Genomic DNA, 13,415 nt, shown 5'->3' with positions numbered 1-13,415 from the left:
TGTTCCTTTCCATATCCCCTGTGCTCGGATCCATGTTTATTTTTTAGTAAATTACACCAAAGCAGATCTCCTAAACCCCAGTGTGAATGCAGGTTTACCATGTTCCTTCTGGCATCAGTTTCCGCTGACTTTTAATCTTGTCTTATCTACAGGTCAGAACTGCACTCTAGTTTATGAGAGTGAGTCTTAGTTGTTATATGGGCCTTTGGTGAATTTTGTCTGGTTTTGCATGGCTTCTCTGTTTCTGGAGAACTGATTGTTAATTGTCTGACCAAGGAGGAGCTGATACACCATGCACATGGCGCTTATGTGATGGCCAAATGTTCCTAATACCAATTTTGTAGCAATAGTTATAAAGTGGAACTCCGCTCTTTTGGTTAACATTTGAAGTGTAGACGCATCCAGCAAGCTGCTGTTTTGTGTCTTTATTTTTTGTTAGTAATTTTTTTTTTCTCTGATGCCTCATTGGGGGACACAGGACCATGGGTGTTATGCTGCCTATCCATAGGAGAACACTAAGTAGATGCAAAAGCATAGCTCCTCCTCTGCCGTATACACCCCCTGGCCGGGCCAGGCGGCCTCAGGTTTAGCTTAGTGTCTGTAGGAGGCACTTCCTTTCAAGGTTTGTTATTTTTTGAGGGCGACTGTTTCCTTTTGGGACCGATCTCCCACTACCATCAACGGGCGGGAACGTGGAGTGTCGCCTCCACGTACCCCCTCCTGCGACGCTGGATCCTGGGCTGGACGACGGGTTCCACAGACACCGATTTTCCAAAGCCCAGGGTAGAGGCACAATTCCTCAGCCCCTCTTTGCAGGCTCTGAGTTGAATATGGCACCTGTGTGACCGGACACAGCAAGCTGACTCTGCTATTTTCACTGCCTGAACTGAAGCAGTGTTTAAGGTGAGATCCCCCCTGACTGGTTTCCCAGACAAAGGGAGAAAAGATGGTGCAGGGAAGACTCCCAGGACTGCTGATTGCAAGGATGAGAGCCCCAGGGATCCTGAACACACAGTGTTAACTTTTCTCTAGCTTGCTGGATGGAGGAGGGGGGGAAGTCCCTAGCTGTTTGCAGAAAGTCCTGCACAGATAATTTACTGGTGGCAGGGGGAGGGTCCAGAGCTCAGGGACTCACGCTGTTTATTTGCTCTGTTTATTTGCTCTAGCAGAAAAGCCGGCAGAGAGAACCACCAGTGACAAGCTGTGTGCTGACTGGAGGGAGAGGGAGGAAAACTGTCAGAAGCTCCCTTCCCGCCGTTTTTTACTACCCACAGCAGGGGGGGCACACTGACTTCTTCTTCGCGCTCTTTTAGCGCTAAGCCTCCCCCCCCGCCCGCGGCTGCGATAAGCCCCTCCCCCAGGAAAGCGTGGGAAGATCTCCACAGAGCTTACTCATTCCTGAGGACAGGGCCATCGGCTGATTCTGGTGAGGTGCTTGCTTCACTTGTAGCTCCGCTGAGCATTGCTCACCCTCCTGGCATACTCCTATTAGGAACATGCAGAATTCTAGGGGCACTAAGAGTGCTAAGGCCCACATAGTCTATTATTCAGCCTGCACTACCTGCCACGCTGAGCTACCACGTAAACACACCTCTTCTCTCTGTGAGTCCTGTGCCCCTATAGCCCCCCAAGACCCCCCTGCCACCACCGCCGCAACTGTCAGCCCAGAGCCTAGGGCTCCCAGCCCACCGGAATGGGCAGTTTCTGTCCCAATCCATGGAAAAACTGTCACAGAACCTGGTTCTGGCTATGCAATGTCGTCCTCCACACCCTTCTGGGTCCCTGGACGGAACGCAGCCTGAGGATACCCCTATGGCGGATCCTTCTGAGGTAATCCGGGCACATGCTTCACCGGTTGCAGGGATCAGGAAAAGAGCACACGGCCGGGTGTCTCCAGCGGGCTCTCCCTCGGGAGCACACAGGGCAGGCTCTCCCACACGCTCCACGGCTTCTGAAGAGCTGGAGGAGGGAGAATGCGGTTTGTACCAGGAGGATTCCTTGGTTTCATCCTCCCCAGATGATAAAACTGCAATAGACTCCCTTATAGCAGCAATCAACCAAACTCTGCATGTGGAGGATCCCCTATCCACTACCACTGACCATGCGGTCTCCTTTAAGAGGGCAAGGAAACCCCAAAAGGTTTTTGCTGATCACCTAGAGTTTCAGGATATCCTCACAAAGCAAAGGGAGAAGCCTGACAGGCGCTTCGGTAACTGAAAACTCATGGAGTCCCGGTACCCTTTTGCCTCACCTGCCCCTAAGGGCTGGGCCGATCTGCCCTCGGTCGACTCCCCGGTCTCCCGCCTTACCACAAAGACGCTCCTGTCTTTACCCGATGGTTCCTCCATCAAGGACCCGACAGACAGGTGGAGCACCTCGCCCGCTCTGCTTTTGAGGCTGCGGGTTCCTCCCTCTCGCCCTCCTTTGCCTCTGTGTGGGTCGCAAAGGCGATCTCGGTCTGGGCGGAATCCCTTAACACTTCGCTTGAGGAATCCCAGTTCACTCATACCTTCACAGAGGTAACAGCTCAAATTGCCGCTGTGGCAGAGTACCTCATGCAGGCCTCCATGGACGCTGCTACCTGCGCAGCGTTTGCCGCCTCAAATACCATAGCCATCCGTAGAGCTCTCTGGCTCCGACAATGGCGAGCGGACTCTGCCTCCAAGAAGTCTCTCACGGGCCTTCCCTTTTTTCCAGACCGATTGTTTGGCGAACGTCTGGACAAGCTCATTTCTGACGCCACGGGAGGAAAGAGTACCTCCCTCCCCCAGCTGAAGTCCAGGACGTCCTTCACCAGAGGTCCACAGTCCTCGTTCCGCTCCTTTCGGAACTCATTTGGTTGGTAGACATCCCGTGCTGTCCCTGCAACCAGCCACGGACTACGCAGGGACCGACCTTCTCAGCTCACCCCGAAACCCACTTCGTCATGGCAGCCTAGACCGAAACAGTCCAGGACTAGGGAGACTCTGCCACGACGTTTTCCCCCCTCATGACTCCTTCGGCGCCCCGGAAGACACACTCATTGTAGGAGGTCGACTGCGGCTCTTTCAACACATCTGGGCTGCCGCCTCAGACGACAAATGGGTGCGAGACCTTGTGTCTTCCGGTTACCACATAGAATTTCGGACCCAACCCCCGAGTCGGTTCTTTCTCTCAAACCCCCCAAAGACTCGAAAACGACGCAAAGCTTTTTTCTCAGCAATCCACTCGCTCCAAACAGCAGGAGTGATAATACGGTACCTGTCCCAGACAACGAGAAGTTCGGGGGTTTTTATTCCAACCTCTTTGTGGTCCCCAAAAAGGATGGGTCAGTTCGACCCATCCTGGACCTCAAACACCTGAACAAACATGTGCACATACAGAGATTCAGAATGGAGTCCCTAAGGTCCATTATTGCATCCATGGTCGAAGGGGAATTCCTCGCCTCCATAGACATCAAGGACGCGTACCTGCACATACCCTTCGCCCCAGATCACCAAAAGTTCTTCCGCTTCGCAATTCAGGACTCCCACTTTCAATTCGTAGCTCTACCCTTCGGCCTTGCCACCGCACCAAGGGTCTTCACCAAAGTCATGGCGGCCACCATGAGCGTCCTTCACGCCAGGGGAGTAGTCGTTCTCCCTTACTTGGACGACCTCATAAAGGCCCCCTCCTTCTGCGACTGCTCAACCAGCATACAGATCACTGTAGACACCCTATCCCGCTTAAGGTGGCTAGTGAATCTGGACAAATCATCCCCGATCCCATCACGATCCATCACTGTCCTGGGCATGTCCCTGGACACCCGTCTGGGCTTGATCCTTCTCCCTCAGGACAAGGCGATCGCTCTTCAACGAGCGGTACGCTGCCTTCTACGTCCTCCGTCTCACTCCATTCGATTCAGCATGAAGGTACTCGGCAGGATGGTGGCGGCTTTTTTTAGGTTTTCGACCTGAACTTTTTTTCACGTACACTTTTTGGTGATGGTGGTTTTATGGTTGGAGGGACAGTAAGGGACAGCCGCCGAGGAGCGGGGGCACCGAGTATTAGGGTGTTTACACTCCGCTGGTAGGTAGGGGAAACTCAAAGGGCTAGGATAGGCCCCCCCCCCCTGCCTATATCCTCAATATCGACATCTGGCGCACGTGTCTCCCCCCTTTTCACCCGCCCAACCACTTTTAAGTGGCTATTCCTCTTTTGACTGCACTGACAGTTTTTTAGAAATTGACTAATAAAGATTGATATTTTTAATATAGGAATTTTTTTTTTCATGGTTTTTTTATGCTCCATTAGAAGCTGCTTTCTGCTGCTGCTTGGCAAGATCAATATACGACTTTCTGATTCTCACTACTTCCCACCCCAGTACTCAGAAAGGAGAATTCTCATTGTTTAACTATAGTACATGCATCTTGTTGAGAAGCAGTTGAAAGCAGCCTCTAAAGGAGTATACATCTGCATTGAAACAGCACTGCAGCATAGTGTTTTGGAGACAGGGAAGCAAAGTGAGGTAATTATGCATATTCATAACTTTTTTCAATGCCATAGGATAATTACATAACACTTTTTTTTTTTTTTTTTTTTTTAAAGATATATACAGAGATGATAATATCCCTTTAAGGAAGCAAATAAGATGCAATATCCACCATCTGTGTATTATATTTTTTACCTATATTGCCGGTATTATACACTGATGGTCCTCCACTGTAAAGGCTATAATAAAGTTGATCTTCCAGAGAATAACTTTGTCATATGATCGTGTGTGCCTGGGTGTATCGCTCTGCCCTGTCAGCCTCACACACCTCTCAACATGCAGGTTTTCTGGATAGTCATTGCTGATAAGTGTGATCCTGAAAGCCTGCAGCGTTCTCAATCGTGTGTGAGGTCTGGATATCTATGATGATGTGTCTGTGTGTGTCTTCTGTATCTGTGTTGTATGTTGCCACATACAGATTATTTGCTCTCATGCTGCACTTGCGTATCTTTATACAGCTGAATGCAAACACAATCAGATAACTGCTCTACTTATTGTAAGCTTCAGTGGCCTTTGGATGATTGGAAACGTCACAAACGTTTCATTGAAGACAATAATATTTTGTTGTTTGTGCTGCCCGAGCACGGTATGCCTGTTGGCTGATCACTCATTCAGCGGACTACCCCATACACATGAGTCTTCTGCTCGGCCAAGTATGTGCCCTCGGTGAGGAGACAGGAGAAAGTTTCTGGGGCTGCTTTTCTCCCACAAGAATAAATGATCAGGCATGTTAAAATCTGATACGTCCCATCGTTCTTTCCCGTGACATCTGTGATCGAGGGGAAGAGTCATGACGCCCTATACACATTATATGATTGGTAGCTCCTAGTGAAAAAAGTTCATGGTAATGCATGGTCCGGGTGCAAAAATCCATTCATACCAAGCAGTTCCCCCACCCCCATCCAAGATGGTCTTATTGCTTTAATATATCATTTGTACTGTCCTCGTCTTTGAGGCCCATCTCCAAACAAGGGTCCTCTGTTTTCAGAGGAGGGAGTTTATATATATATATATATATATATATATATATATATATATATATATATATATATAGCACATAGGGAAGAACTGGGCATAGTTTATAGGCGTTTTAGAAAACCAGTTCCTTAAAGAGGCTCTAGATGTGGTAGAAGTGTGTTTAAGGATGGTATGACATATATGCACCATATTTTATTACCTTACAGAGCACTTGTCTCTTGTTCTAGTGTTGTATATACCCCACAGAGCAGCATTGAGTCTGTACAAGGCTACCATCCCATGTAATAATCCTCTCTTACTGCTTTTTACAGCCCAGGAGCACCCACTGGCCCTTGCGCAGCATACACAGGAGGAGGCCTATAACCAGGAGTTTCTCCAAGGTCTGGTGAGGAGCATCAAGAGCAACAATGTGTATGTTCCTATGAGCCAGATACTGGAGTCCCTGCAGCATAGCCCAAAGAGCCCACGACAGAGGTACCGAAGCCACGTTTGCATTGTATTACTATTTAGCGGTGGGGGGATGGAGGACATTGCCGCTGACTGACGTGCTGAGCTTGCTGTTCTCAAATGTTCAGCAGAAAGTGGACAAACAAAGCAGATTCCTGGCAGCTCTTTATTTTATTAAAGGAAATTCCAGTTGTGGAGACTATATTCTTACGATCCTGCATTCCTCTCTTATTCCTCCTGGAAAAGTGCAAATAGACACAACCTACTTTCTTCACGGTCCAATCAGCACTAGCTGTGGTGAGATTCCCCCTATTGCCCGAGGTTACATCCAGTTGTACATTTCTGTTTTTCCATGAGGAATAACAGAGGATATGATTGCAGAGTTATAAGAAAAGATGCTCCAGAACTGTTACTTCAAGTCGAATTTCTTTCTCTACATGTCAGGATTGTACATCTAATATGATGGATTTGGAGTTTTCATTGGACTGTATGTGTAGTGCTCATTCCTGTATTATATAGGGGTAAGATGTTTAATGGGCGTCATTCAGACAGGGATCGGTTTCTAGTGATTAACCCTTTATTGCTATTTTCTAGGAGTTTGTACAGAGAGATCCTGTTCCTGTCTCTCGTTGCTCTGGGGAGAGAGAACATTGACATAGGTAAGAGGAAGTGACTGCCATATTACTGAATCTTCATTACTCTCCTAATGGGGACTCTAGCTGAGCCAATCTCTTGATGTCAATGTATCTTGTGGTTGTAAAATGGTTTGGGGTGCTCCACAGCTCTGTTCTTGGCACCACCATCAATGTTATCTTCTGAGACATCTGTATGACCAGATATAGTTATATGGATATTTCCTTTATCCGTCGCTCATGATTCTCGTGCTTTATCTTTGTGGAACAATCACTGTTGCTGTTATGTGTAAAGGCCACAGTTCACATTAGATGGAAGTCGGCCAAACCCGCAGACCTTCCAATGTACATAATCCATCATCCCTGACAGAGTATGGCAGGTGGTTGGAATTTCACCATCGAATTCTTTTGTTTTCAAGGGAAATAAGTCCCTGACGGAGGTGAGCCGAGCAGTCACATGTATGGGGAAGGCGGCTGTCTTCTAAATGATTGTTTGGCTAAAAGCTAGCTCCTATCTATGGCCAGCTCAATGGCCTCAAATGTTTACATAGTTCATCTACAAATAATCAGCCATCCTCAAGACTGGAGAATTGTTGACTTTTTTTTCCCAACAGTCTCACTGAATTTTGATCAGTATCTGTTACTTTTTGGATTCAATTAAAAGGTGTATTCTCTTTATCACCTGTTTACTCCCATCTAACCCTACTGATCACCAGAATGGAGGTCCTGTGAAACCCCCATCAAACACCACTGACCATGAGAATGGAAGTCCTGTATACCTCCCATCTAACCCAACTGACCACCAGAATGGAGGTCCTGTATACCCCGCATGTAACCCTACTGATCACCATAATGAAGGTCTTATATACCCCCCACTGATCACCAGAATGGAGGTCTTGTATATCGCCCATCTAACCCCACTGATCACAAGAGTGGAGATCTTGTATACCTCCCATCTAACTCCATTGATCACCAGAGTGGAGGTCCTGTATAACCCAATAAAATTGAACATTAGCCACACATACACTAGTTTATAGGACTGACATAGACCACCAAGTACAGCTCTTGGCTCTATCAGATTCATAGACTGAGTGGAGGTGCAGCTCGCATACACGACAACTCCTGTGGATAGGTGACACTTTTGAAGTGTCATTTCTCCTATAACCTTCAGGCCAGTGTAAACCCCCTATGATTTGGGTACAGGTTAGAAATATACCCTGTTGCTTGGTTGGGTCACTAATGTTTACGAGAATGTATTGCGTTGTATTTTGCTGCTGTTTGGGAGGTCGGGGGTGTCATATACTGTACATACAATTCTGCACCAGTTTTCTTGTATTAATTGACTCTCATCACTTTCAAACAGACGTGTTCGACCGAGAATACAAAGTGGCCTATGATCGCCTTACTCCTGAGCAGGTGAAGTGCACCCAAATCTCTGACCGTCCTCCAAGTGCTGGCGTCACTGAATGCAGGAAGACATTTGGGCAGCCGTTCCTCTGAGAGTCTTCTGATCTGCGGCCACTTCATGGATACTGGAGCCAGATCGCAGCTCATACATGTGTGCTGTAGGAGATCCAGCATAGGGAACAAGCAATATGGCGGATTTTCATGCATTGTGTGTAAAATGGATGATAAAAGGCAGGTGGGGTGCATTGTCTGCGCCCCCTCACCTGTCCTGAGTGGGAAGTTCGGGTCTCTGCATTATGGAGAGCGGAAAGCGAGAGATTTACATCATTCCGAGTGTTGTAGTTTACACAGAATATTTATACGTAATGTTATACAAACTTTCTGTACAGTAGGTAGCGATACCTAGCAAGTCCTTACCGGTCTATTTTATATTTTATGATGAGATTACTGAGCGATGAACATGTTTTATGGGCAGTATGTTACCGCGCCTCATAGTGCGGCACTACCTTGTCTTTAGCTATTTATTAGATGTCCCGGATGCCGTGTGATGTTTGCAGTTGTGAAAATGAGTTCTGAAAACTATCCATTCAGGTTCACCATGGTCAGCTGTCTGCGTTACCGTACCTGGAGGAGGATTTCTGCATTGGCCCAGCAATAAGTACACTAATGCTATAGCTATGGGAAAGATGCAGTTAGCTTAGCTATGATGGTGGGTCAGTGACCCTACTGGAGCTAACCAGCGGTAGCGCGATCCATCTCTACGGTACGTGTTAAGGTTACTACATGTGTGGGATGGCTCCTTATACAATGTAAGCAAATGTATCAAGTAGATGCTGGTTATGGCTATGATTCCATTACTGTAGCTACAGATTTCTGGTTTATACAACCACTTGCCATATGCCCTATTGGAGCATTCTGCCTGGGACGCCTTTGGCCACATAGCACCTACTGAATTATGTGCCATCACAGGCTCCTAGGCCCATGTAGCATTGGTCCAGCAGACATCCTGGTTTGACGCATTGCGGTAATTTTCCATTGGGCCTTGCTATAAACACAGCAGTTATCTTATCCCACCAAACACGATATGTAAGAGTGATGGCTCACCGAATCCGGTTCATTCCTACCCCTTGGTACCTTAGGTGGCCTATTGTTTCCACCCTTGGATAAAATGTTTGTTGACATGATTGAATCCTAGTGCACTTAATGCTGTTACATTCCCACTATTACCAATGCTAGCGATCATGTGCGGCGTTAGCTTTGCACTATGAATACTGTTTTGTAATAACGGTATATAATGCTTAATTCTTCAACATATACTCAATGTTGTAGGAACAGCCGCAATCCTGTATACAGGATTAATACAGTTACCTGTACTGCACATGTCACCTCCGTACTGGAAAACTCACCATTATAACCTGCTGTGAAATAGGTATCTCTGCCAAGGTTACCCCTTCATCTCAACAATAATGGTACTGTCTGGAGCTGTACATTCTGTAGATTTGTAATATTTCCAGAAATAATATACTGAGAAGAGATGAGTTTATTATAGAAATCCCCTTTATTTTTTTTTGTAAGAGGATCGTTTACATTGGTCAGAGATTTTGGTTCTATAGGTTATAAATGCAGCAATGTTGAAGGTGGTGTACAGACCCGGAGACGGCATACGAGAGGTCATGTCAGCTGTAGCAACCTTACTGCCCCGGCCCAATGTGCTGTACATAAAACCCTATACAGAGTCTGCAGATCGCTTCTGGTTTACAGGCGCACCGGCACTGCCAGGAACCACACGTATACTAATGATACAGTTTATATGATAGTGGTTAACTGGTGGCATGGAAGATCTGTTCATGGCTGTTACCATGTGACCTTTTGTTGTGTTGCTTTTATTTAATTAAATGTCTTTTAAAATTGGATATTTTCTGTTTTGTGTCTTTTTTGCTTTTTCAACATCAAAAGTAACTGTGTGCAATTCTTGGGGCTGCTGTCCTCACGAGGCCAAGCTCCGGCAGTGGCTACCATGACAATAACATCACCAAGACCCGAACTGTAAAGCCTATCCCACGCCAGGATCGTAGAAATAGCCACTCTTCTACTGTGGCATAGAAACCATTCATGAGTAGAGAAAGAATTCCCACACCTTGTTCTACTAAATCTACTGTCTGGACTGCAGAGGTCCCCTACTCTGCCTGGATTGTCTCTTGTAGGGTGCACAGAGTGGCCACCTTTTTATTATTCAGTTTACAGCAAGTTTTGCAAAACTTCAATGGTACAGTTTATACCAAGTTGCATGGTACGTTTTTGCAGTAAGATTTGCAAGCAGCGTGAAAATTAGGCATGGTCCCCATAGTTTAGGCTATATAATTGGGGTGCGTGCCCACGATCAGAGTTTGCGGCGTTTTGAATACAGCGTGTTTTCGCTGCTTCCAAAACGCTGCGTTGTGCAGTACAAGCACAGTGGTTGAGAGTGGTAGAGATCCCATACGCACTGTGGGTTTATGGCCCACAGCGAAAACTCACCTGTGGTGCGGCATGTCAATTCTTTGCTGCCTAGTCACATGCTTCTCCATAGGGAGAACACAGCAAGAACCTGCAACTGCCCAAGCCTTCATCGTCAGTATGGGCCACTGCGATCTCCTGTGGAGGAGACTCGTGGCCCCGTGGGTTAAATCCCGCCGCATCCAGGACACAACAGGTCCTGATCGTTGGCATGTACCCTTAATGTAGCAGGCGCAGCTTTCATTTCCGTTTGGAAAATGTTAAATGTTACTTAGACCAGCATTAAAACTTTTTTTATTGTAAATGTGCACCAATATATTCAGCACTTACTTAGAGATGGTACATCAATGGTAGTCAAGGTGTTGCTGATTAATATTACTTCATATCTGATCTGATCATACTTAATCACTTTATTAGACATCCTGCTACAATACGTGTATAACTCCCCCCCTCGCCCCCCAATATAAGCACGGCGTAACCCTGCACTACACAGTAATTTGATCAGATGGCAATATATACGTCCTGCCGACAACAAAATCCACATCATACTCTGCTCTCCCACACCACAAATGTCCCAGATAAGGCCATTGTTGGTCAACACGTTGAACTTTTCTTGCCAGATAAAAATAAAACTTGCACTTATTGCATCAAGATCTCTCTATCATAATTTCACAGCTTAGGTTTCTTTCTATATTAAGTCAAGACTGCAGTCCTTTCCTCAAGCACATATATTTCAGGAGCAGTCGTGCCGGGCTTTCCTTTCAGAAGTGTTCTGTAATTAGCATCACAGGTGTCTGCAAACTTGTAATCAGTCAGTCTGCCTATTTAAATGGTGAAAAGTAGTCAGTGTGCTGTTTGGTATCATAGTGTGGTGCACACCATGATACTAAACATGGACCAGACAAAACTAAGGAGCTTAGCAAATTATAGACAAACATGTCAAAGGTAAAGGCGTGATGTTACTGTTACACATATTATTCAGAAGTTTAAGGTCTATGGAATAACTTCCAAAGAGATTAGACATGCATTCCAAGGTCAAGGTACGTCAGAGTCAAGTCTCTCCATCTGTCACTGTTTTGGCTAAAGTGGACTTCATAGAAGATGACTGAGGAGGAAACCACTGTTGAAAGCAAAAAATTAAAAAAAAACCAAAAAACTTGACTGGAATTCACAATAAAATAAAGTAATGTCTGATTGTCATTAGCTGATACTTTGTAAATTTAAAATGAAAATTACTTTTGTCAGTTTTCAGGTTATTTAAGCGACCAAGAACATAGTGTTGCCGTAAGAGAATGAGTCTTGTACGTGATGTTGTTATAGAGATCCAGACACCATTAACTCTGGGAATCAGATTATTTTTATTTCTGGTTTTATTTCTGTTCACTGAATGTTGTAATTCTGCAATCTTTTTCAGGGTTCACATATTGTTTGGTGGACATCGTAAATGGTGACATCAAAGTGAAATGTGCGTGTACTGTCAATGGATGAGATCGAGATTTCTAGGCAGAGGACACATTATATTCTATGTCAAAACACTGCTGTGTCTAAATATAATATACAGCAACATGTGTATATAAAAAAGGGAATAAGAAAATATATATTTATGATCAGGTTTGCTCTATGACTCTGTGCACCACGTATATGAGCATTGGATGAGGTCCATTCAGAGGATGCTCTAGAGTTAGTGGGGGGTTTATATAGATATGGGGCACACAATTATCCTGTCCTCCAGCATGACACTAACTATCACAAACACAAAGTACAATATAAACATGGTGAATCCTAGAAACTTGTTCATCTTCCATTTGCAGGCAGCAATTGAGAATATGACAAAGAGAAGCATGAGAAAGAGGAGGACAATTGCACAAAACAAGCCATTGCTGCTCACCGCCACTGGACTGAAACCATTAAATACTGAGAACAGAAACCAGGGGACCGGCAACCTGCAAACAAAATGATGACAAATTGTAAGGCCACATTTAGGTTTACGTAATATGTCCAACAGTTGTTAATTTTATAGTTGTGTGTAGGGCTCTTCTATACCCATAAGGGAGACATATTAGGGGGTTATCCAGGACTTAGATTCCCCCCCCCCCCTATGGGGCCAAGAACATACCAGCAGATATTTGCTAACTACCTGCCTTTTCTGCCCTGCAATGATCTGGCAAGGCTCAGAGCTCTGCTCCGTTGATGGGGCATCACTGCCAGAGTCATTCTGATTGACAGCCTACTCTCTATTGTCTAACTGCAAGGAGCGGGCTGTCAACCAGCAAAACATCGGCAGTGACGCCCCGTCAATGGAGCAGGCCGGTAGTGGAGGCAATGCTCTGTTTGACATGAGGTGAAAATAAATTGAAATCGCCTCCTGAGCCAGGAGAGAACTTTTGCAGGGGTATAACAGGTAGGTAGTTAGCAATTACCTGCCTGTAAGTTCTTAGGGCTTAACTACCCCCTCACCTATTAGGCTAAGTCCTGGATAACCTCTTTAAGGATTGTGTATATATACAGAAAGCTTTTACTAAGGATTCAAAGGCGTGGTCTTACTAAGGGCATATGAACGACTGTCACGAACCGGCGGGGGGGGGTCATGCAGATGTCCCTTCGCTCTGTTATGCACCTGTCAATCTGTGACGAAACAGCACCTTGCAGCCCCTCCCTGAATACATCGGAGCCACGAAAAATGACCTTATCACTTCCGCCAACACGTGATGTTCCGCGCCCCCAAGGGGGTACGTAAGGGCTTGGCGCCTTGTAACACTAGCACCTCCGGTCCCTGCAGGCACGGGGAGGGAGACAGAGCAGGCAACGCACACTCCGTCGTGGTACCAAGCTTTCTCACAACCCTGTCTGGCCGCCAAAACCTTTCCACTAGCCACAGTGATACAGGATTCTGCCGGTCCAGTACAGTAGTCTGCCACCAGTTCCTCATTAGATATAGGCCTGGT

The 13,415-nt window shown here is 46.1% G+C and overlaps 2 protein-coding genes across 8 annotated transcripts in view; one reads left to right on the top strand and one right to left on the bottom strand.

The window, feature by feature from the left end:
• The window catches only part of DENND4A (DENN domain containing 4A), a 209,372-nt gene extending 199,485 nt beyond the window's left edge, over nt 1-9,887 (top strand). For 5 of the 7 annotated variants that reach the window (XM_075346042.1, XM_075346037.1, XM_075346043.1 and 2 more), the window contains 4 exons: nt 153-179; nt 5,800-5,962; nt 6,530-6,594; nt 7,931-9,887. In XM_075346042.1, the coding sequence (XP_075202157.1) occupies nt 153-179; nt 5,800-5,962; nt 6,530-6,594; nt 7,931-8,067 (392 nt within the window). In that variant the 3' untranslated portion in view covers nt 8,068-9,887. The remainder of the gene's footprint in view (nt 1-152; nt 180-5,799; nt 5,963-6,529; nt 6,595-7,930) is intronic. The other 2 variants (XM_075346044.1, XM_075346039.1) reach the window with 1 other exon arrangement.
• A 2,187-nt stretch (nt 9,888-12,074) lies between these two features.
• SLC24A1 (solute carrier family 24 member 1) overlaps nt 12,075-13,415 on the bottom strand; it is a 95,717-nt gene continuing 94,376 nt past the window's right edge. Inside the window, exon 10 of the mRNA XM_075342858.1 lies at nt 12,075-12,413. Coding sequence (XP_075198973.1) covers nt 12,164-12,413 — 250 coding nt within the window. The 3' untranslated portion in view covers nt 12,075-12,163. The remainder of the gene's footprint in view (nt 12,414-13,415) is intronic.

This window comes from Anomaloglossus baeobatrachus, chromosome 4 (assembly GCF_048569485.1).
Source record: "Anomaloglossus baeobatrachus isolate aAnoBae1 chromosome 4, aAnoBae1.hap1, whole genome shotgun sequence".
NCBI lineage: Eukaryota > Metazoa > Chordata > Amphibia > Anura > Aromobatidae > Anomaloglossus > Anomaloglossus baeobatrachus.
Note: the sequence above shows the minus strand (reverse complement) of the source record. Positions and strands in the feature narration are given on the sequence as shown.